The sequence below is a fragment of the Pseudorca crassidens genome, chromosome 1, assembly GCF_039906515.1.
Source record: "Pseudorca crassidens isolate mPseCra1 chromosome 1, mPseCra1.hap1, whole genome shotgun sequence".
Taxonomy (NCBI): domain Eukaryota; kingdom Metazoa; phylum Chordata; class Mammalia; order Artiodactyla; family Delphinidae; genus Pseudorca; species Pseudorca crassidens.
The window spans coordinates 152,777,103-152,803,352 of record NC_090296.1 but is presented as its reverse complement, the minus strand read 5'-3'; the positions used below and the strand labels follow the sequence as shown (position 1 = coordinate 152,803,352).

Below are 26,250 nucleotides of genomic sequence, written 5' to 3'. Positions count from 1 at the left end.
TTAATGGTTAGGAGCTTGGACTATGACATTAGATCTATATTCAAATTTCAGTTCTACCGCCAGAAACCTGTGTGGCTGTAGGCATTTTATTTCACCTGCCTAAACTTCATCATCTTCATCAACAAAATGAGGGTAATGACAATAGACCTCACGGAGTTCCAGTGTGAAAATTAAATGAGAAATCATATAGGGCATTGTGCTTGTCACAAAATAATGACTCGATGTTCTCAATTATTATAATCTTCTTTGAAACTACTTCTTCAGTTAATGCAACCGAATATTTATTATAATTAAGAAACCTTTTCTCAGCATCTTGCCCCAGCTACTATGCTTCATACTAAGATCCAAAGGTAGGAAAGATGCATGCCCTACCCTCAAGATGCTCACAAACAGCAAAGGAAGCAGAAATATTTTTTAAAGATCATAAAAGGCTATAACACATAATAAAAATTCAGCTTTATACATGTTACTATGTGAGCAAAGAGTAAGAGTAAAGGGATTTGTTATAGTGAGGAATAAATCAATATCTCAAAGGAAATCATGTTTGAGTTGGATCTTAAAAGAAAGGGGATGTTCTGTCCATTAATGAAGGAAAAATACAAAATAAAGAATCAAAATAATAGGGTTCTGAGGCAACTGAGAACAGTCTCATCAGATGGACTCTGAGTTGAGGGAGGCAGGTCATGGAAGGAAGGAAAGTTAGGGTCCGACTGTGAAAGGCTCAGCACAAACAGCTTGTTCAAGTATTTGCACTTTACACACAATGGGGAAATCAAGAACATAATCAGACCTAAAATCTAGAAAACTGATAAAATGTGAGGCTTAGGTCAACTTAAAGGTGTCAGAAATGACTTCCTAGGAGATATGTCTTGAAAAAGGAGTCTGTCTAGTGGACAAGTCCAGGAGGACTGGCATCCCAGCCAAGTGTGGAACACAGCAGAGCTGAGGCCCTCAAGAGCCCAGTGTCTGCAGTACAGGCCATTCTGAGCAGGAAACAGCAAGAGGTGATGCAAATGAGGAAGGCCGAGGTATTGACACCCTGAACAAGGGATTGGGAAAGCATCGGCAACAGAAGAAGGCTTTCAGTTGTGGAACATCTGATAAGATAGTGTTTTTGAAAAACATCTCTGACACCAGTGACGGGAAGAGGAAACAGACTAGCAAGACCAGGAGACCAGAGGCCCCAATTAGGAACCTGCTGCCACTGCAAAGGCAGGAAATTACTCAAGGCTAAAACCCAGGCCAGGTAGGGAAGAGCAGACATTTAAGAGGACCATTCAATCTATCCAGTCTAGGATACTCCAAACACATTTACATTCCCCTCTAGCCACAGGATTAAAATCTCAATGCTGGCATTAGAGGCCCTCCTAGTCTGGGCCTCTCTGCCTTTTCATTCCCTTTCCCCCAAAACTCTACAGTCCCTCTGTTTTGACTCCCCTCTCTGCCTCACCAAATCCCATCCAACTTCCAAGGCCTGACCAATTCCATACCCTCCATAAGGCCTCCCTGACTCTCCCTCAGTGACTGTCCCTTCAAATAAGGTCTATCATGTTATTAATTAAACATTCCACTCACATGGGGCTGAGCTGTCTTCTGTCTGTGATACCTCTCCTATTATTTGGTACTATTGTTTTATTCTTTAATGGTTATTGACACTTTTCTGTGCCTTGTCTGTATGTTTCCATCACAGAACTGCAGAGAAATGTGAAACATGAAAACAGCTAGACAACAATCCAAGCCAAGGTGAGTGCCACTAGAAAAAACTCACTGTAGAATTGTGGATTATGGTTCTTCAGAATCAGTTACTTCTTCTGTAAGGCTGTTATTATGTAAAATAAAATAACAATGGTAACAGTGGTAAACTGTACCTGCCAATCTGCTACCATAAGAAGATATATAAGAAAGAATAAATCAATGTAGATTGAAATGAGAATGTAGTTATGAGAATGAAGAATTCTTGGAAGTACATATACAGCATAACATTAACTGCTAATTTTTTAAAACTAACTTTATTTTCAAAGAAGTAACTTAGGCAATGGCCATTTTCCTATTCTACAATAAATCTTATGAGGGAATAGAAACTGACAAAGACAAAATTATAACTTAACAAATAGTTCCTAGAAATCATGGGTTTCATAAAACTGAACTGTAATAAATAAATAAACAAATAAATAAATAATGTGTACCTAGTTGCAACTTCAAAGGCAACCTACACATGAAGAAGACTTACAGTTTGGGCTTATGTCTGTCTGTAGTGACAGGAAGAACTCCAGGAGAACTCAAATTTCAATGCCAAACATGTCACAAGAGGTCAGAGGTCACATTTTCTAACTGGGGTTTGACCCTAAAGTAAGCAATACATGTAATTAATTGATGCCCTAATCTGAAACATTAACTTGAATGGGACTAAGTCAACCAATCCAATGTTAGTCTAATCATGCTAGTCACAAACATGGTTACCTCTAGAAACACAAAATCAAAGTTGTTCAAGACAGGAAAGAAAGTTTCAACTGCTTTTTCCAACAGTAAACAAAAAAATTAATTTGACCTCTCCCAATGACACCAATAATGTTAGCCAATAATGCTGGCAGAGACTAATATAAAATCCATACTTATTTCAAAAATATGTCTTTAAATTATAACTATTACTTAGAATACTTATGAAACTCTAATGTTATATTATAATTATCCAAATTAGATATGAATTATTTGTTTGGATTAAAGAGGAAAAAATGACATGTAACATTTTTATTGGATATTAAAATATAGGTGACGTTTTAAAACATAACCTGACAATGAGTTATGAATCATATTGGGAATCTTAGGGATTCAAAGTTTAAATTTCATTTCTGTTACTGATTTCATTGTCATATGAATCTTCACCTCTTTGCTCCTTGATTTAAAAACTGTAAAACACGGGCTAACATCACGATTTTAAACATAAAAATATTTTATAAATATTTGTTTTATATAAGTGCTAAGCAATCAACTATTTCTAAGTTTTAATTTCATTACACCTATCCAAATGTCAAAAAATTGATGAATTCATATGTGCTACTTATAATTTAGCATTTATAGACCTTTAAAAGAGAAGCTACTCTTGCCTATGCTTATGTTCATCTAACCTGACTAACGTATATTCTTTTTTATGATAAAATGAATCATTTGTTTCCATCTTATGATGACTAGAACATCACAAAACATCTTTCAGTTTCTAAAAATATAAAATGTTTTTTTATATTTTATAAAATTTTGGAGAGGCCAAAATTTATTTGTGCTTATTTAGTTTCCAAGTGCAGACATGTATGGAATTTTATATCATCATTAAATCAAATTTATAAACATGAGCTTTTAAATCAGAGGCATAGGTTACCCATTAATTTTAAACAATCAAACTTCATCCCATACATGTATTTTGATTTCAGATTGACTCTTTTTATAAAAACACATCCCCAAATAACAGAACTTGTCAAAGAAGTTTCTCTTAGTGATGTTTTTTAAATACTTGAAATATTCAATAAATCTCAACAGTGATTCTCTAATTTACAGCACCTTTTCTACTCCTTTTTGAACAGAAAACTAGCAGGTTAAAAAAAAAAAAAAAAGAAAAGTAAAAAAAAGTGGTAAAAAAGACTCAGGACTCTTTTTCCAAGGGAGGTGTACTGACAACTAACAGGAGGCTACTGCTATGAACCCTGAAAGTTAGACATCATCATATTAGGTGGAAGAAACATTTGCAACACAGAAAAATTATCCTATTTTGTTAAAGAAATTGTTATTAGTCCCTAATTGTTCGATTAACTTGGAGGACCTGAAGCTTCTACTCATGAAATTTCTTTTTAAATTTCAACACAAATTTAATATTTTAATGATCCTTTGAGGATGATACTGCTGTAGATTCTGATGTGTCTAGTGTTATATACAAAAATGAAAAATGTTCCTTGAATTTGCCTCTGCTAGAAGGAATTTTTACCACTTTTAGCTCTGCTTTAGGACTTCAGAAAATACACAGTACCTTTAACAACTTTTTTTTTTTTTGAGAAAAACGGCAAGACTGCTGTGAGCTGGGAAGATGGTAGAAGTAACATGGTTTTTAATGTCTCCCAAACCCTCTACATAAAGTTACTAGAAGAGTTAGCCAAAGCAAACAAACAACCCAACCCCTGCACAACATAAACAACAAAATTAAGTGATGAGAATCCCCATGAATCCCAAAGTCTTAGTAGGTGAGGACAAATCTCCAAGAGCTGCAATCGCAATTGGTATTGACATCTGTGCAGGAGAAAGCAAGGGACACAACAGACCACCTAATGGAAGTGAGTATAGGAGGATAAAACAACCAACAGGCAGTCACTGAAAAGCAAAGTGGGCCAATTTGAGAACAGCAGTTGAAACTGGGTAGGGTTTTACACATTTCCATTTGCAGGTAATTGATGGTAATTTGTGAATTCATGGTAAAGCCTTAAGGGGCTAGAACATAGTGAGACCTATGAACGCTCAAAATTAATAATCCAAAGCTCCCTTTCAGTACAGAGCTCCACAGTGTAGAGGAATTGCTAGTAAGAAAAGTACCAAACACTACTGAAGTCTGGTCATAAAGATCTCCAATGTAAGGACAATGGGTACAAAAGAAATTACGATTCTGGAAGAAGGTACAGAAGAAGCAGGAAATCATGGTAAATATGAGGCCATATTGTTAAGCTCTTCATAAAAGTGACATAAGAAGATGCTTTAGAGCCATATCTAGAAAAACTATTCTCAACCACCTTTCCCTGACACAAGTTCTGGAAGCTTGATTTCACATGAAAGGACTGTGGTTGAAGAAGCAGGACATCCTTAAAATGAAAGCACGCCTGAGCGATGTGCCTATAACACAGATGAAAACTGTAACTACTATTTTAAAACACGTGAAAAGACGTTAAGAAGATGATGCTAAGATATAGAAAAGATATAAATCAGAATTAGAAAAACTCAGAAATGACTTAAACATGCGAAGTAAATGAAAAAATTCACTTCAGAAGTAAAAAGTCCAAAGTAAAAGGCACACAAGAGTGAGTACATAGCAGAAAACGTCATAAGTAGAAGTTGTAAAGAAAGAAAATATTAAAAACCAAAAATATATAGTAGCTTTATTTATAACTGCCCAAACTGAAAATTACAAATATAGAAGATAGGAAAAGAAACCAACACAGTATAAGAGAAGGTCCCAATAAATGACAACTAAACAAGATAATAAAAGTCCATGGATGATATATATACAATTGACCCTTGAACAACACGGGGGTTAGAGTCCGCCTCACCCCCAACGCAGTCAAAAATCTCTGTCTCCCTTTACAGTCAGCCCTCTGTATGTGCGGTTCCACATCTGGATTCAGCCAACCATGAATCACGTAGTACTGTGGTGTGTATTTATTGAAAGAAATACGCATATAAGTGGACCTGTACGGTTCAACCCATGTTGCTCAAGGGTCAAACTGTTATCATTTTTAAAGTAAAATTTTCAATATTTCAAAAAAACATATTAAAGGGACACTGTATACCCAACAAAACAACCTAGAATGACCAACACTGAGACACGGTCAAGTTCCTAGACTTCAAAGAAAAAAAAATCTTTGTGAACCTAGGCAAAAGGACAAAGTCACAACAGAAAGAAAATCAACTTGTCAACAGATTTTTTGATGGCAACGCTTTAAGCCAGAATAGATAAGATATATAAGAACCTCAGAGAAAGAAAATAAAAGCTAAGGAGTTTATATCCAACCAAATTCCCTTTTAAGTAAAAAGGCTGCAGACCAACTGTTATTATAACCTGCAAGAACTCAAATATTTGTCCCCAGGAAGTCTTGCTTATGAATCTACTAGATGGAGCTGCCACTATGTAAAACTATGAAGCTTCCTCAGAAAATTAAAAATAGAACTACCATATGATCCAGCAATTCCACTCCTGAGTACTTATCCAAAGAAAATGAAATCACTATCTTAAAAAGATATCTGCGGGGCTTCCCTGGTGGCGCAGTGGTTGAGAGTCTGCCTGCCGATGCAGGGGACGCAGGTTCGTGCCCCGGTCCAGGAAGATCCCACAAGCTGCGGAGCGGCTGGGCTCGTGAGCCATGGCTGCTGGGCCTGCGCATCCGGAGCCTGTGCTCCACAACAGAAGAGGCCACAACAGTGAGAGGCCCGCGTACCGCAAAAAAAAAAAAAAAAGATATCTGCACCCTCATGTTCATAGCAGCACTATTTACAACAGTCAAGACATGGAAACAACCAAAGTGTCCATCCACAGACAAATGGATAGAGAAAATATGGTATACATGCACAGTGGAATATTATTCAGCCATAAAAAGAAGGAAATCCCATCATTTTGTGACAACATGGATCAATCTTAAAGGCATTATGCTATGTGAAATAAGTCAGACAGAGAAAGATAAATACTATATGATCTCACGTATATGTGGATTCTTAAAAAACTAAACTCATGGATACAGAGAACAGACTGTTGGTTGCCAGAGGCAGGGGCTGGGGGTGGGCAAAATGAGTGAAGGTGGACAAAAGGCACAAACTTCCAGTTATAAGATAAATAAGTTCTGGGTGTGTAATGTACAGCATGGTTAACAATACAAAATTGTTAAGAGAGTATAAAAAGTTCTCTTCACAAGAAAAAAAATTTCATAACTAGGAGAGGTGATGGATGTTAACTGTATTTACTGTGGTAATCATTTCACAATATAAACATATATCAAATCATTACGTTGTACACCTTGAACTAATACAATGTTATATGTCAACTGTATCTCAATAAAACTGCAGGGGTGGGGAAGTGAAAAACTTTTTTTAAAGAATGTACTAGAGAATGAACTTTAGATATCAGTGGTGAGCATGAAATACACACTTACTTGGAGAAGTAAGACTAAATGGCAGTTGTAAGGAAGAAAGTATAATACATAATTGCTATTTTCTGTGACAGTTTAGAATTTGCACAACTGTTTAAAGATGGGCAAGACAACTTATATGGTTTCCATGAAATGTATTATTAGTTAAGTGTTGATGCTATTATTCTCAGACAGCCTGGGATGAAACAATTGAGTAACTACATGATATTCTAAAATGTTATTATCCATGATGTCCTAAAGAATCATGACTCTTACTGTGTAAGAAAGGAGTTAAAGATTTTAGATAGCTCAGTAAAAACCCGTAGCCATAAATTCAAGGGGAAAATATCATTATGAATTCATAATGTAGTTTTTTTCTTTTACAATTATATGTATTTCCTAACTCGTCCACTAAAAGACCTAGAAAGAGAGACCAACCTGGCAGCAATGAGCACACTGAAGGCCAAAAAATGCTCTTGAAACATAATTTCTAACTGCGAGAAACCAGAGACCCTTGGAGAAATCAGTGGTTCCAGGACTGGAGCAGGGTGTATCCTAGATGAGCCTGAAAAAATTCTGTCATGTCAGAAAACAGAGAGGAACTTCAGGGGCCAACGTGAAGAGGCTCCAAATTGTCAAAGAAGGGAAAAGTTAAGCATCAATAGGGATTATATCAGAAACAGACTGATATATATCAAATGGATTGAAACGCATGAATTCCAAATGACAAAAAAAAAAAACCTAATTGGTTGCCATTAGAGGATGCTATTGTGAAAACTGGTAAATAAAAGAATCAGTTATTCTACCTTTCTGATATGAACGATAACACATGATAACCATATACTACATGATGGGAAGTTTATGTCCTTATAGAATTATTCCAGTTAAAAAAGAAAAGATAAAACTAGATTATCACTATTTTGCAATCCTTAATGAATTATTGGATCTAGCCACTGCATACCAGGCTTAGTACTAACCTCACCAGATGAAATACATTATGGCCTCCTGAGGGCAGAACACATCACCACCTATGAAGAAGTCTCACCCCCACCCCCAAGCCTTAGAATCAACTATTAATTTCCATGAGATGCAAAGGAATGAGCAGCAGGTTAAAGTACACCACAGGGATGAAACCAGTGAAGGCAGGCTATAGGAAACAACAGAGCAAATGAACCAGGTCCTTAGATAAATAAATTGCAAAGGAAAACAACAAAAAAAGATGAATGAGAAACCTATAGATTAAAAGTGACTTAAAAGACATTTTAAATAAAAACAAGCAGAACTAAAACATTATACAGAGGTAAAGTATGGTATTTAGGATGTGCCAGGCTTCAAAATATAAAGAGCCATGACCCCAAAGCCCAAAACTTAATGCGTGACTGAAGCTGTACAGTTTGTATTTTTATGGAGTCACTCACCAGTCAAATATAGAATGAAACTTAATGACTACATATACATTCTTCACATCAACTCTACTAAAGCCTTCAGTAACTTAAGATATTTGGATAAAGATTAAAGATACCTCTATGTTCAGACTTAGTTGTAACTAAGCAGAGTACCTTGATTTAAAATTAATCTAAAGCTTGAAAAGTATTTACCTATTTAGAATACAGAATAAGATTATTAGACTTTAAAGCAAAAGATCTGACTTCCTGTCATAGTCCAATTCTTCTTCCTAACTTACCTTGGCAAGGGTTACGAGCAAGGAAATTAACACTGCTGAGAAGCCAAGGCACTGGGCTAGGCAATTATCTAGACAGCTCCTTCCCAGGGCTGACGGTCTGGCAGGGAAATAATTACACATGTGACTAGTGTTATGAAAGAAGTACAAGATGCTCTAAATGCACCCCCGTAATAAAAAGGAATATGACATACTCTCAGATGAGATGAGGCAGAAGAAACACTGGGAACCACTCAAACACTTACCCTCTGATTTTCTCAGTATTTTTTTCATCTTTAGATAAGACTGATGAAACAATGACTATTTGGCAGGTAAATGAATTTATTCATATCTATCTTAAGATCTATGGATGGACCTTAGGACAGAAAGGTAAATAAGCCTTGGCACCCTTAAGGTTGTACTGATGAGGAAAGGAGGAGAGAGAATGTTTATGGACAATCCATTGTGCACAACGAGAAGAGGTGTGCAGTGCTGTCAACAGCCTCTGCATCGCTCACAATTTAACACGTATACACATGTACACACGTTACAGTCATCCAAAGACTACTCTGACACCCATATCAGCAACCTTGTCAGCCAAACTCTATACATGTCACCTGAAGATTCCCACAGCTTCCTAGAGAATGTCCCTAGAGCTTTCAGAGAAAGATGCCATGCATTAATAAGAAGTAATAGCCTGTAAAGTTGAAATAGCTCAGTCAAGATTAAATGACTTTAATTTAAAAAATTAAATCCAAAGATTTCTACATTCTTCTGTAAGTAATTTTTGATATACATAAACTATGGGTTTTTTAAAAATCCCAACCACAGGAAAATCCTTAAGGCTTTTTTTCCTTTGAGGTTGTTAAAAAAAACTTTTATTCCAATATCACCAATATTAAAAGTAATTTAATTATTATGTACTATTTATTTTATTCTTATTTTCCACATAGCTGTTACCTATTTTTTTCCCTTCTATTCACCTATAGGAGCTAGGAGTTGTACATGGACAACTTTAAAATATTCAAAGGGTTAAATATAGAGTTAAAGCAATATACAGCATCATCTTTCTTTCTCATGTCCCTTCCCTCTCAAGTAACCTTTATAATCTTCTTCACTAGAATATGGCTAAGTGACAAAAATCTGATACTTAACTTTGTTACTTATTAATAACGACAAAAATAAGCACTTAATTAAATGGGCTTTCGTAAATCATCTGTTTTCCATTTTTATAGGTAGCATCTAAAGAATGTGTTGGAGAATAAGTATAAAGAAATTCTATTTAAATTACGAAAAAATATCAAACATTTTAAAAGATTAACTTTATTCCTTTAAAAATACCAAACACAACAAAATCAAGTTCTATTTGAAGACTCCCTTATAATTAGTACATAACATGTAAATAGAGTATTCATACAGTAGTCTGATTTTTTTCTATTCTGAATCTTGGACTGCCAAGATAAACAGCATTGGAAAATTAAGAACTTTCTTCTGTCAACTGAAGATATATTTACTCTAACTTCTAAAATATAAAATGAAATTGTTAAAAATTCTTGGTTAGTGTGCTACAAACTAGTAAGATGTTACTATACCTACACCAAGCTATATGGTAGCATATATTATTCATACATTAAAATGAATAATGAACAGTAGACTTTTAGATAGCTTACATAAAAGCAAGTGATTAACTAAAAGCCTTTTTAACAAAAGACTTAAATAAGGACTTGTTTTCAAGAGCTAAAAAATTTTTGAGAAGTATAAATCTATTAGTGTACTATTGGAAATAGTACACATTGATACTTTACTTATCTAATATTCATTTATACAACCTGTAAACACAAGTTGCTTGTGTATGTTTCAGTATTTATTTCCCTAACAACTTTATACTCCTGTAAGGCAAAGTATCTAGTACTTTGTAATATACGTTAATTAGCATAATAAATAAATAAATAATCTTTGGACCTTTTCTCCCAAAGTCTTATATAAAATTTTACATAGACTTTTTTTGTTTAAAATTACTTACTTTGTAATACGGTCAATGTTGGCAATTTGCTTCTGATTCCGTATAATCTCAATGGCTGCCCAAAGATGCTGGATAGCTTTTGTGTCCGCCTGCCGTCTTTTTGTTAAGCGTGCCATGACCTGTTTACTCCTTCAGCTGTAGCAATATACAAAAACATAAGGGAAAAGCACGGGTTACAAAATGAATTATCATCAATATAAGTAACACTCTCAGCACCTCAATATATAGTATGGCCAACTTTTTATTTTATTTTCTACCATCCACATCACCAATTACTCCATAAAACTTTTCATTTCATTACTTCACAAAGAATGACACTACAAGACCAACAGTAAAAAAGGTCTTCCCAAGAAGAATGAGTGGCCATCTTATACCAATATGTCAAAGAAATATACATTTAAAATTTATTATAAAGCAAAAGTGTTACTATATAAAATTTCATTTTTGATATTACATTGTGTGTAATTTGACAGATCAATGCAAAATGGAAATTAAATGTCCGAATTAGAAGTACTTTAGTTTATTATACTCATGGTTTAAATATTTTAATTCAATATAGACATACTGATAATGAAAACAACATTCCTTTTTTTAAAAAATAAAACCATAAACAGAAAATATAGAATAGTTGTTTCTGGCTGAGGTGTGAAAGGCTGGGGGTTGGTATACCAGAGGATGACATGGATGGACCCACATTATTAGAAATGTTCAGATGCTTGGATGAGGTGTTGGTCATTCATTATGTTATTAGGAAACAACATTGCTAATTTATTCAAATTTCAATATTCTGAATAGACTGAGGAAAATGGCCACCAGCTGTGTCCTTGCAAGACTGGGGGAATACACGGAGTCACAGCCTGAATGTCTGATGAGAGATGGTACTGTAAGAAGAGGCCACACGCCTGGACTCTCCACTGGGCACAGAGGGACCTGTTAGGCACCGAGACACCTGACCCCTAAATCATACAGGTTATGATGTTGAGGCCCTTAGGCATAGGTAAACATCAAAGTTTTGGGGATGGCTGAAATCTCCTTGACCTGACCTTTCCTATCTTTTAAGAGGAGAGAATAAAAAGGAAAATTCATTCTTAGCACTTCATTGTATTCCATGACTGGCCAGGAGAGCCTCATGAATCTTTTTCTCCACCTCTACATTTCTTTTCACAGCTAAGTCAATTCTCCCTCTTTCTCCAAAAAACCCAAATAAAACCAGCAGTTGCCATTAAAGCTTAACTAGAGACTCTCTTCTGGTGAGTCTAGGATCAGTTAGGCTCCTGAAATAAGAAAGTGCTTTTCAGAATTACAAAACAATTAAGAATCAAAAACAACAGCAGCATTCAAGTTTTAAAGAAAACTTAAGGAAAATTAGTTGGTTCAGTATAGACTTCAATATAAAATTAAGAGATTTTTAAAATTATAATTATTATTTATGAATGTCTCTGTTCTAGAAAGTAACCACTTTAAAATGTACAGAAACTTCTCAGTTTAAGTGCACTTGTATAGGAGTGTCAACTTTCCAAATCTGATAAGCAATATGGTATGGAATTTATTGGTAAGAATATAAAATGTTAGAAAGTGACATCTAATGGTGAACTGTAAAAATACAACTTGTCAGATTATACAAATACTCGGATAAAAGAACAAAATTTCAGTCATTCTTGCACACTTAAAAAAATGTTGCCTATTTTGTGTAAGGCAATAGCTAAACACAATGAAGTATTTTAAAATGTATGAACTCTAGTCCTTGACAGAAAAAAACATAAAACTCGCAAAGGCAATTTGACATATACATGGAACTACTAACTGTAATGTCATATATGACATAAATGGTACAAAATATATGTTGTGAGAATTCAGACAAAACAGATACTACTTCTAGCTTAACTAACACTACAAGATGGTAAATATGTGGGAAAATACAAAATTTCTTAATTTCTTGAAAAGATAATTGGCTATTTAAAGCAAACAAAAATAATTGTTAGGTATCATTAGGTTTATAACATATGTAGAAGTAAAATATAGATGACAACCCAATAGCACAAAGGAGGGGAAGGGGTAGTAAGTAATTATATCATTGTAAATTCTTACGTTTTATGTGAAATGGTATTTATTATACTAATTCAAGAGAAACTATGTTAAATCAAGGATGCGTATTACAATCCTTGGAACAAACACTAGAATACAAACAGGTACAGTTGACATATATATAACTCAACTGATGTTTTCAAAATACATATAAAGTTAAGAATAGTTTATTCAGAAATACAAAGATATATAATGGCAAAGCTAACATTTACAAATACTAAAATAAATAGCAAATATAACTATTTACATAACAACCAGAAGAATACAGTAGACTAGTAGCAGAAATTCTAAAAGTGATGTCACTTAATTCCTAGAAATGATTAAACTCAAGATTAAAGAATTAAGCAATGCTACACTTCAGGAAAACAGATGTAAAGTTAAAGCCAAAGATTTTTGACATCTACCTACACCGAGTCACACAGGTAGATATGCCTGGTAATGAAGGTACACCATAAAGAACATGCTCATAGTTATAGAACACTGCAAAGATGCAAACCCAAGTCAGGTGAATACAGTGAAGCTTGGATGCATGTTATAAAAGTACCAAAAACAACCTGACTTATTAGGACAAGATCTCTTTAAAATACAATCACTGAAATTCTCCTTTCTTATGAAATCTAAAATCATTCATTTCAGGCATGCTTGTTACATGTTAGGCATTCTATGCTCTGGGAATATAATAATAAGGTAAACAAAAATCCTTCCATTAGCTAGTAAATATGATTAATAATGTGGCTAGATATAAGGAGAGTAATTTAGGTGTTTGTCAATAAAAAGAAAATCTTAGAAAATTAGTTTCTTATATTCTAGGCACCTACAGCTTATCATATAAGGCCTTTAATTTATTTTGGCCAAACCAAACTTTAGTCTATTGTACCTGAATGTATATTATATTTCTACTAAACTGAACTACTCAAAATTTCTAAATGTGTCCCCAAACTTCATAACTCTATCCCTTTGTTTAAGCAGTTCTCTCTGTCTAGAATGTTCTCCCTGCCCCTTTACTAATTACTAAAAATTCCCTGTTCTTTCTAGGACTTACTACGATGCAAATGTTGCTGACCAATGCTTTCACAAGAATCATACTCAATTCTCTTGTGTCTTCTAACTGTAATTTGTTTATTCATCTCTTACAAATGTATTGCCTTGTACAAATAATTTTAAATTCCTAAAAAGAATTTATTAATTCAAGTAAGGAAAAGACGTGTCTTATTTTTCATCTGTCTTCCAAGGTGCACAGCATAGTTATGAACATGATAAACTTTTGATATAGACTTATAAAATTAAACTTTTCCAGTTATATTATATAAACAATAAAGTCCCAGAGTAAGCCTTCGTTTATGTTATATCAAAGATTAAGACATCAAAAAGAAAGATCAGAAAACTTGTAGAGATACACAATATAGTCCTCAATCTTTTTTTTTTAGCTCCAACACATCTGAGGAATATGACAGACTCGCAGTGATTCTCAAGAGTTCTATAGTTTAATAAAAAAAAAAAACCCAAAAACTTCCCAGTAAAATTACCAATTTCGTTTATTGTGGTAAAATACACATGAAATGTACCATCTTAACCATTCTTAAGTGCACAGTTCGGTGGTATCAATACATTCACATTGCTGTGCAGCCATCACCACCATCCATCCCCACAACTCATTTAACCTTGTAAACTGAAATCCTATACCCATTAAACACTAACTGCCCATTACCCACCCCAGCCCCTGGCACCCATGATTCTACTTTCTGTTTTTATGACTATGATGACTCTAAGTACCTCAAAGAAGAGGAATCAAGGATTTGTCCATCTGTGACTGGCTTATTTCACTGAGCATAGTGTCCATGAGATCCACCCATACTGTAGCGTACTGCAGAATTTTCTTCCTTTTTAAGGATGAATAATATTCCATTGCATGTATATACCACATTTTCCTTATCCATTAATCTGTGGATGGACACGTTTTAGCTATTGTGAATAATGCTGCTATGAACATGCGTATACAAAATATTTCAAGACCCTGCTTTCAATTCTCTTGGGCAAATACCCAGAAGTGGAATTGCTGTATCATATGGCAATTCTATTTTTAATTTTTTGAGGAACTACCATACTGTTTTCCATAGCAGCTGCATCATTTCATATACCCACCAATAGTGCACAAGGGTTCCAATTTCTCCACATTCTCATCAACACTTATAATTTTGTAGTTTTTTGACACTAGTTATTCTGATGGGTGTAAGCTGGTCCAAGTAACTTTGGCAAGCCTCCAGGCAATACCAGTAATTCTCTATCCTTACAAATCCAATTTAATGCAATCCCTTCCATCTATGTAAGTACCTTGTTTCCTATCATACAAATGCTACAAATGGGGGGAAAAAAGATAAAAGAGAAAGCAAATCAGGAAAAACTTATAAATAAGTAAAATCAAACAAGGAGTTTTTGGTGACACATACATATATGGGGAAACTTTTTATTGCAAGGAAATGATAAACATGATAGGACAAGAGAATAGTTGAGGGGGGCAGGAAAAAGAGGCTGCATTGAGGAGGAACACACTGGGAGAATACACAGCATCAAATGTGTTCTGATTTTTACCCCTCTGGTGGAGGGGTGCAAGTTTTTGTTTTATTTTTATGTCATCTAACAAATATATAAATATTTTAAAGTATTTACATCAAATAATGCATAAAATTTAAAAATTAATCTCATTGTATAATGTGCATTTCTTTGTGACTTAGTTCAGGTTAAAATTTTCCCAAACTCTACTAGCAATTTGAAGTTACTTTTTATTGATAGTCTATTCATGCTATTTTCCCATTTACATATTAATTTCTTCACATATTAAAGTTATTCACAAAATACTTTTGTCTGTCTTTTAGTAAACATCAAATGAAATTATAATGTTGAAATCTAGCTATGTATTCCCCTTATGGTCACCTTTAATGATTAGAAGTCCTTCCACACTCAAGTCTGAAAAATATTCAATTGTATTTTCCTCTTTTACACAATTTTTTTTAAATACTGACTTCTTAATCCATCTGGGAATAACTTTTTTTATATCTTTATTGGACTATAATTGCTTTACAATGTTCTGTTAGTTTCTGCTGTACAACAAAGTGAATCAGCTTTATGTACACATATATCCCTATATCCCCTCCCTCTTGAGCCTCCCCTCCCACCCTCCCTTTCTCACCCCTGTAGGTGGTCACAACGCACGGAGCTGATCTCCCTGTGCTATGCAGCTGCTTCCCACCGGCTATCTACTTTACATTTGGTAGTGTATATATGTCCATGCCACTCTCTCACTTCGTCCCAGCTTCCCCTTTCCTCCCTGTGTCCTCAAGTCCGTTCTCTACATCTGCATCTTTATTCCTGCCCTGCCACTAGGTTCATCAGTACTGTTATCTGGGAATAACTTTTCTAAGGTATTAATATTAATAAGCTTTATTTTTTTAGAGCAGTTTTAGGTTTACAGCAAAATTCAGCAGGAAATACAAAGAATCCCATACCCCCACACTCCCACAGCCTCCCTGATTATCAACATCCCAAACAAGAGGGCACATGTCTTAAAATCAACAAACCTACAGTGACACACCGTTATTACCCAAAGTCCATAGTTAACTGCTGGTGGTGTACATTCTATAGGTTTTCACATACGCATAAAGACATTAAAATGCTATACAGAATAGTTCCTCTGTCCTAAAAGTTCTCTGTGCTCCATCTAGTCATCCTTCCCTCTCCCCACAATCCCTAGCAACCATTAATCTTACTTCTCTGCTGTTTTACCTTTTCCAGAATGTCATATAGTTGGAACCATACAGGATATATAGCCTTTTCAAACTGGCTTCTTTAACCTAGTAAAATGGATTTAAGGTTCCTCCATGCCTTTTCATAGCTTGAAAGCTCATTTCTTTTTAGTCCCAAATAATGTTCCATTGTCTAGATGCCCCTCAGTTTATTTATCCAGTCAACTTGAAGGACATCTTGGTGGCTTCTGTATTTTGACAATTATGCATAAAGCTGCTATAAACACCCTTGTATAGGTTTCTGTGTGTAAGTAAGTTTTCAGCTCTTTTGGGTAAATACCAAGGAGTATGACTGCTGAATTGTACACTAAGAGTATATTTCGTTTTGAAAGAAACTGACAAACTGTCTTCCAAAGTGGCTGCACCATTTTACATTCCCACCAGCCATGAATAAGCGTTCCTACTGCTCCACATCCTCATCAGCGATCGGTGTTGTGTTTTCGATTTTAGCCATTTTAATAGATATAGTGGTAAATCAATGTTGTTTTAATTTCCAATTCTCTAATGACATATGATGTTGAACATCTTTTCATGTGCTTACCTTCCATCTGTATATCATCTTGGTGAGGTATCACTTCAATTCTTTTGCTCATTTTTTAATCAGCTTGTTCATTTTCTTAATGTTGAGTTTTAAGACTTCTTTATATATTTCTACCAGTCTATGGCTTGTCTTCTCATTCTCCTGACACTGTCTTTCACAGAGCAAAGGTTTTTAATTTTAATGAAGTCCACCTTATCAATTATTTCTTTCATGGGTCATGTCTTGGTGTTTTATCTAAAAAGTCATCACCATATCCGAGGTCATCTAGGTTTTCTCCTGTTATCTTCTAGGAGTTTTATAGTTTTGCATTTTACATTTAGATCTATGACCCAGTTTGAGCTAATTTTAGTGAAGGACATAAGGTTTGTGCTTAGGTTCATTTTTGTATGTGTGTGGTTGTCCAGTTGCTCCAGCAGCATTTGATGAAAAGACTTTGCTTTGTTGCATTGCCTTTGCTCCTTTGTCAAAAATCAGCTGACTATATTAACGTAGGTCTATTTCTGGGCTCTCTATTCTGTTCCATTGATCTATTTGGCTATTACTTCACCAATACCACACTTTTAATTACTATAGCTTTATAACAAGTCTTGAAGTTGGGTAGTATCAGGCCCTGATTTTGTTCCTCTCTTTCAATACTGAGCTGGCTATCTGGGTCTTTTGCCTCTCCATACAAACTTTAGAATCAGTTCATCGATATCCACAAAATTATTTCCTGAGATTTTGACTGGGATAGCACTGAATCTATAGATCAAGCTGGGAAGAACTGACACCTGGACAATATTAGTCTTCCTATTCATGCACAAGAGTTACCTTTCCACTTATTTAGTTCTTTGATTTTGTTCATCAGAATCTTGTTTTCCTCAAATAAATCTTTTAATAATATTTTTGTTAGATTTATACCTAAGTATTTCATTTGGGGGATTCTAATGTAAATGGTAACATGTTTTTAGTTTCAAATTCAACTTGTTCATTGCTGGTATATAGGAAAGTGATGAGACTTTTGTATATTAACTTTGTATCCTACAATCTTGCTATAATTATTTCCAAGAGTTTTTTGTCACTTATTTTGTATTTTATTCATAGACAATCATGTCATCTGCAAACAGAGACAGCTTTATTTCTTCACTCCAAATCTGTATACTTTTATTTCCTTGTCTTCTCTCATTGCATTAGCTAGGAATTCCGAACAATGTTAAAAATGAATGGCGACAGGGGACATTGTCCTTGATCTTAGTGGGATACCTGTGAGTTTCTTACTGTTAAGTATGGTGTTAATGTAGGGATTTTGTAGATAGTCTTTATCAAGTTAAGGAAATTCCTCTCTATTCCTAGTTTGCTATAAGTTTTAATTATGAATGGGTGTTGAATTTTGTCAAATGCTTTTCTGCATCTATTGAAATAATCACATGGTTTTTCTTCTTTAGCCTGTTGATGTGATAGATTACGGTGACTTTCAAATGCTGAAGCAGCCTTTCACACCTGGGATAAATCCCACTTAGTCGTGGTATATAACGTTTTTTATACAATATTGGATTCAATTTGCTAATAGTTTGTTGAAGATTTTTACATTTATGTTCATGAGATTGGCCAATGGTAGTTTTGTTGGGGTTTTTTTTCCTTCTTGTACTGTCTTTGTCTGATTTGTATATTAGGGTAATACTGTCCTCAAAGAATGAGTTAGAAAGTATTGTCTCTGCTTCTACCTTCTAGAAGAGATTGCAGAGAACAGGTATAATTTCATCCATAAATGTTTGGTAGAATTCGCCAGTGAACACATCTGGGCATGGCTCTTTCTGTGTTTGAAGGTTATTAATTACTGATTCAATCTCTTTAAAAGATATAGGCCTACTCAGATTGTCTACTTCTTTTTTTTTTTTTTTTTTTGCGGTATGCGGGCCTCTCACTGCTGTGGCCTCTCCCGTTGCGGAGCACAGGCTCCGGACGCGCAGGCTCAGCGGCCATGGCTCACAGGCCCAGCCGCTCCGCAGCATGTGGGATCTTCCCGGACCGGGGCACGAACCCGTGTCCCCTGCATCGGCAGGCGGACTCTCAACAACTGCGCCACCAGGGAAGCCCTGTCTACTTCTTTTTGTGTGATTTTTGGCAGATCTGGCCTTTCAAAGAATTGGTCTATTTTACCTAGGTTATCAAATTATCAACTTTTTCACCAGTTATTCATAATATCCCTTTATTATCTTTTCATGGTCCAGAAGCAGTAGTGATTGCCCCTCTTTTATTTCTGATATTAGTAATTTGTGTCTTCTCTTTTTTTTTTAGTTAACCTATCTAGTAACTTCTGATTTTACTGATCTTTTCAAAAAACTAGCTTTTGGGGGCTTCCCTGGTGGTGCAGTGGTTGAGAGTCGCCTGCCGATGCAGGTGACACGGGTTCGTGCCCCGGTCCGGGAGGATCCCACATGCCGCGGAGCGGCTGGGCCCGTGAACCATGGTCGCTGAGCCTGTGCGTCTGGAGCCTGTGCTCCGCAACGGGAGAGGCCACAACAGTGAGAGGCCCGCGTACCGCAAAAAAAAACAAAAAACCTAGCTTTTGTTTTGATTTTTTCTATTGATTTCCTACCTAAAATTTCATTGATTTCTGTTCTAATTCTTATTTCTTTTCTTCTGCTTACTTTGAATTAATTTCCTCTTCTTTTTCTTGCTTTCCAAGGTAGAAGCTTAGATTGCGGATTTTAGATCTTTCCTCTTTTCTATTATAGACACTTCTCTCAAAGCACTATTTTCACTGCATCCCACATTGTGATAAGATGTATTTTCATTCTAATTTAGTTCAAAACTTTAAAAACTTTCTCTTGAGATGTCTTCTCTGACCTGTGTGTTGTTTAATTTCCAAGTATTTTAGGGTTTTGAGCTATCTTTCTGTTTTTGATTTCCGGTTTAATTCCATTGTGGGCTAACAGCAGACATTGCAATGATTTCCATTCTTTTAAATTAATTAAGATAGACCAGAATGTGGTCTATCTTTGTGAATGTTCCATGTGAACTTGAAAAGAATGTGTATTCTGCTGTCATAGAATGAAACAGTTTATAGGTATCAATTATATCCAATTCACTGATATTGTTGTGAAGAATTCAACTATGTCCTTACTGATCTTCTGCCTGCTGGATTTGTCCATTTCTGATGGGGGGGTGAAAAGTCTCCAACTATAATACTGCATTCATCTATTTCTCCCCACAGTTCTATCAGTTTTTCCTCATATATCTTGACACTCTGTTGTTAGGCACAGAGACATTAAGGAATGTTATATCTTAAGAGTATTGACCCCTTTATTATTATGTAATGGCCCTTTTTATACCTGATGACATTCCTTGCTTTGAAGTCTGCTCTGTCTGAAATTAGTACAGCTACTCCTACTTTCTTTTGGTTAGTGTTAGTATGGTATATCTTTCTGTATCCCATTTCTTTCAATCTATGTGTGTCTTCATATTTAAAATGGGTTTCTTGTAGACAACACAGAGTTAGGTCTTGTTTTTTGATCCACTCTGACAATCTCATCTTTTTATTGCTATAGACTACTGACATTTAAGGTAATTGATATAGATGGATTACTAGTATCTCTCAGATTTGTTACTGTTTTCTATTTGTTACCTTTGTTCATTGTGCCTATTTGTCTTCCACACATTCTGTCTTTTGTCATTTTAACTGAGAACTTTATATGTAACAATTCTCTCTTTCTTACCATATTACTTTTTTTTTTTTTTTTACTTTTTTTAGTGGTTGCAATATACATTTACAACTAACCCCATGTTTATTTTTCTGACTCACATGTAGTACAAATACCTCATATCCCATGTAGAACAAATACCTCATAATATAAAATATTCCAATCTCTCTCTTCCAAACCCGATATTGTTTCCTGTCATTCCTTTCACTTATGCATAAACATACAAAAGCATGTACAGTTGACCCTTGAACAACATGGGTTTGAACTGTGCAGGTCCACTTATACGTGGATTTTTTTTCCCCCAATAAATACTACTGCAGTACTACATGATCTGCAGTTGGTTGAATCCACAGACGTGGAAACGCAGATGTGGAGGACCAACTGTAAAGTTATATGCAGATCTTCCACTGTGTTGGGGGGCTGGTGACCCTAACTCCCACATTGTTCAAGAATCACTGTACATGCACATAAGCACACATAATCAAAAACACTGTTGCTATTATTTTGAACAGATCTTTTAAATCAATTAAGAATCAGAAAAATAAGTTTATTTTACCCTCATTTACTCATTCCTCAGTACTCTTCTTTTCTTTACGTAGACCTGAGTTTCGGACCTGTATTGTTTTCCTTTAACATTTGTTGTAAGGCAGTTGCAAACCTTTAACATTTGTTCTGGCAAAAAACTCCATCAATGTTTGTCTAAGAAAGTATTTCCCCTTTACTATTGAAGGATAACTTCACTGAGTACACAAAATTCTAGGCTGGTGGGTTTTTTCCCTCAACAACTTAAATATTTCATTCCACTCTTTTGGCTTGCATGGTTTCTAAGAAGTCAGATGTAATTATTACATTTGCTTCTCTATAGGTAAAAGGGTTCTCTTCTGCTGGCTTCTTCAGGATTGCTTCTTTTTCCGTAATTTTCTTAAGTTTGAAAATGATATACCTAGGTGTAGTTTGGAGGGCATCTATCTTGCCTTTGGAGGGCATCTATCTTGCCTGGTATTCTCTGAGCTTCTTTTATTTTTTAATATCTTTATTGGAGTATAATTGCTTTACAATGTTGTGTTAGTTTCTGCTATATAACAAAGTGAATGAGCTATATGTATACATTCTCTCCCTTGAATGTAGTTTGGTGTCTGACATTAATTTGGGGAAATTCATAGTCATTACTGCTTCAAATATTGTTTCTGTTCCTTTCTCTTTCTTTTCCTTCTGGCATTCCTATTATGTTCTTCATGTTCTGTTTTACTTTTTTTCAGTCTTTTTCCTTTTTACTTTTCAGTTTTGGAAGTTTCTGTTGTCATATCTTCAAGCTCAGATGTACTTTCCTAAGCTGTGTCCAATCTACTAATGATCCCACCAAAGGCATTCTCCATTTCTGCTATGGTGTGCTTGCACTCTAGCATTTCTTTTTGATCTTTCTTGGAATTTCCATCTCTTTCAGTATACATGTAATCTTAAATATTGTCCACTTTTTCCATTAAAGCTCTCAGCATATTAATCAACTTTTTAAAAAATTCCTGTTCTGATAATTCCAACATCCCTGCCATATTGACCCACGTTCCAATGCTTGTTCAGTCTCTTCAAACTGTTTTCTGCCTTCGAGTATGCCTAGTATTTTTCTGAAAGGCAGACATAATGTATTGGGTAGAAGGAACTTCAGTTAAAGGCCTTCAGTAATGGGAGGGAGCTGAGTATTTCACTTCCCCAGGTCAGTTAGGCTCTAACCAAACACCAGATGGATAGGCTCTGGTAAAACAGTTTCTCATGAGGGCACACCTTGTTAAGAAGAACAGAATGCTCTGGCATATTTAAAGCTGGTTCCTTGTGCCTACCCATGATGGAATCATGAGAGGATTGTTCTCCAACAGTCTCTGTGAGAGTCTGGTAGAACTCCTAGAGGAAAACCCCACAGAAGTGTGAGGAGCCCCTAAGACTGGGTCCCACTGGGTTTTTCACTCAGACTTTTCTGCCCTGAGCCTCCAGCAATTTGCCAGTTACATCCAGGTCTCATTACCCCAGCACTGGTTCCTGCAAAGGTTTCTGTTGGTGGGTTGTTGTAAGTTGTGATTCTATCTGCCTTTCTGTCTCTCCAGCTTCCGTGGCAGCAATTCATCCTGTGGCCTCACTTTTCTCATGGATCTCAGTAGATTTGTTGATTTTACAGTTCTTCAGTTCATTACCTGCTATTAAGATAGAGTGACAACTTCTAATCATCTTACATGTCCAACCAGAAACTGTGGAATTACTGTTTGAATATGACTTAAGATGAAAATATATGTCTTCATAGAGGTCATCAATTGTAGTAGAACAATTTATTGAAAGATTTCTTCCTTCTCTAATGGAATGTGATACATTCCTAAATTATATATTAAATTCTTATCTATACTAGCATTAGTTTCTTTGATGTGTTTGGTCTTTTGTTAGTATCCCATAATTTTATTTAACTTGTTTTATTATTATTATTAAGTTAAAGTTATAATTATCAAGTTGTATTCAGTTATTATTTATTATAGCTTATTTATTATAAGTTACATATATAAAAGTTATAATTTGAATCAATTCCATGTTGTCTTTCATTGCTACATAATTATTTCATATGTGAGTATTATCTGCCCAACATTATCAGTTTTTTGAAAGAAGGCCGTATTTTAAAACTTCCTTATGTCCCTAACAAATTCTACCACAAACTGTACACTAAAACACTTACTCATTGAATACATTCCCCAATAAGTCTTGAGGGAAAATAATAATACAGGGAAGAGGAATAAAGCTAGCCTTTAATAATGATAAATGGTTGACTAGGTCTTAAGTAGACTCAAGAACCTCCAAAACAATCAGTTGCTGCCCAAATTCCATATGTGACAAGCAGAGAAACAAACTTACAGGAGGAGTTCTAGATGATGCAGTTATTAGACACAGACTTTAATTTTATACTTGATATGTTCAAGAAATTAAAAGATAATTCCAGCAGAGAACAAGAAGCAATAAAAAGAAACTAAATGGAAAGGACAGAACTGAAGAACTACAATACCTAAATCACTAAACTGATGGGTTTCGCATCAGATTAGATACAGATGAACAGAAAATTGGTGAACCTAAGAACTATTTCAAAAGAAAATATCCAGAAGAAAGCACAGAGAAAACAAGAGCATAAGAGACATATGAATATGATAATAAGGCTTAACTTATATTTCACTGCAATCCCAAGAACAGAGAAAAGAAGGGAGCAAAATTAACTTTCAAAGAGATTGTGGCTGATAATTTTCCATTACTGACAAAAGATGTCAAGCAACAGATTCAACAGTCATTACCAGAACGCAAAATCAGATTAATGCAAAGACAACTACACCTCGGCACATCACAGTAAAACTGCTGAAAACAAAAAGACAAAAAGAAAAAATATTTTAAGCAACCAGAGGAAAAGTCATAATGCCTTCAAAGGAGCAATAATACAACTGCAAGTTGACTTCTCAACCAAAACAACAAAAGTCAGAAGATAATGAAATAATATCGTCAAAGTGCTCAAAGGCTGTAACTGCCAACCAAAAACTCTATGCCTGCAAAAAAGAAAGGTAAATAAGATATAGTTTATATAAACCAACACTTCATCACCCGCAGTTCAACAATACAGAAATTAAAGATGTTCCTCGCGCAGAAGGAAAAGAATCCCAAATAAAAAGTCAAACTGCAAAAAGGAACTGACGACCTTTATATACTGAGAACACAGTTACTACCTCTAGAGTAATCAATAAAAGGACAGTAAAATAATGAATACCTACCAAGCTTTTGATGGGGAAAAAAATAATACAAAATGCTTTATCAACACTACCGCCAATAAAGAAGAAAGATAAAGGAGTAAGATATATAAAAGCCATATATTATGATGATAGATTTAAACCCAAATATATCAGCAATTACATTAAATCTAAACAGAGAAGCTTCAATAAAAGATGGCAATTTTGAGCCTGAATTAAAAACTATGATAAAACAGAAATCTAGCTACATGCTGCTTGCAAAAGATACATCTTAAATACAAGGACATAAAAAGTTTGTAAAGAAAAGAGTAAAAGAAAACAAAAGTACCATCAAAAATATCAAAAAGAAAGTTGGCAAGAGTGTAATAATGTAAAGTATTGTTAAGAAAAAAGAGGGTCACTTCATAATAATAAAAAGATCCAGCTTATTAGGAAATGTTCTAAATTTTATGTATTTAACATAATCTTATAACACATAAAGCAAAAACTGACAAAACTGAAAGAAAAAAATAGGCAAATCACAACAGGAGATTTTTACGTACCTCTCACAACCACTCATAAAACAAAGAAAAAATTACTAGGTATATAAAAGATTTACAAAAACATTTAACAAATTTGACCTGATATATACAAACCTCTGCAGCCAATACCTGCAGAATACACATTCTTTTCAAATGCACATGGAATTTTTACAAAATTGATCATGTGTCGGGTATAGCAAGTCTCAACAAATTTCAAAGGATTGAAATTATACAGTCTGCTCTCTGCCCACAATAGAACTGAAAAAGTCAGTAACAAAAGATAGCCAAAAAAAAAAAAAAAAAGGAAATTCCTATGTTTCTGAAAGCTAAAAAACATCTCTCTAAATAGTTAACTTTAAAACTTCACAATAAAAATCAGGAAATATAATGAAAGGAAGAAAAATGAAAACACTAATTGTCAAAAGTTCTGAGATGTACTTAAGTTTATTGCCTTAAATGTGTTAATAAGAAAAGGAGGGGCTAAAAGCAGCTACCTCAAGAAATTACAAAATAAAAACTCAAATCAAAAATGTAGAAAAAAATTACACACACACACACACACTAAACAGAAATCAATGAACTAGAAAACAAACATACAAGACTTCCCTGGTGGTCCAGTGGCTAAGACTCCATGCTCCTGATGCAGGGGGCCCAGGTTCGATCCCTCGTCAGGGAACTAGATCCCACATGCTGCAACTAAAAGTCTGCATGCCACAACGAAGATCCCGCCAAATAAATAAATAAATATTTTTTTAAAAAAAGAAAACAAATATACAAAAGAGAGATTCACTAAACGGAAAAGTTGATTCTTCAAAAGGGCAAAATTGACAAGCTCCTGGTGAAACCACTAAACAACTACCAAAAGAGTTGTTTTTATTTTCATAACTTTAGGAGGTGGATCCCAAAAGATCTTGATGCAATTTATGTCAAAGAGTGTTTTGCCTATGTTTTCCTCTAAGAGTTTTATAGTATCCGGTCTTACATTTAGGTCTTTAATCCATTTTGAGTTTATTTTTGTATATGGTGTTAGAGAATGTTCTAATTTCATTCTTTTACATGTAGCTGTCCAGTTTTCCAAGCACCACTTATTGAAGAGACTGTCTTTTCTGCCTTGTATATTCTTGCCTCCTTTGTCATAGATTGACCATAAGAAACAGAAAATCTGAATAAGCCTACATAACTATTAAAGAGGTTGAATAATAATTTAAACCCCCTCCCCCACAAAAAAAACACTCCAGAACCGGATTGCTTCACCTTAGACTCCACCAAACATTTCAAAAAGAAAAAAACACCAATCTTATAGAAACTCT

At 34.8% G+C, this 26,250-nt stretch overlaps 1 protein-coding gene across 19 annotated transcripts in view; it reads right to left on the bottom strand.

Annotated features, from left to right (window-relative positions):
• The window catches only part of ZMYND11 (zinc finger MYND-type containing 11), a 137,013-nt gene that overhangs the window by 71,053 nt on the left and 39,710 nt on the right, over positions 1-26,250 (bottom strand). For 17 of the 19 annotated variants that reach the window (XM_067699606.1, XM_067699581.1, XM_067699696.1 and 14 more), the window contains exon 2: positions 10,553-10,687. In XM_067699606.1, the coding sequence (XP_067555707.1) occupies positions 10,553-10,668 (116 nt within the window). In that variant the 5' untranslated portion in view covers positions 10,669-10,687. Of the gene's footprint in view, positions 1-2,230; positions 2,345-10,552; positions 10,691-26,250 lie in introns of those variants that run through there. The other 2 variants (XM_067699679.1, XM_067699730.1) reach the window with 2 other exon arrangements.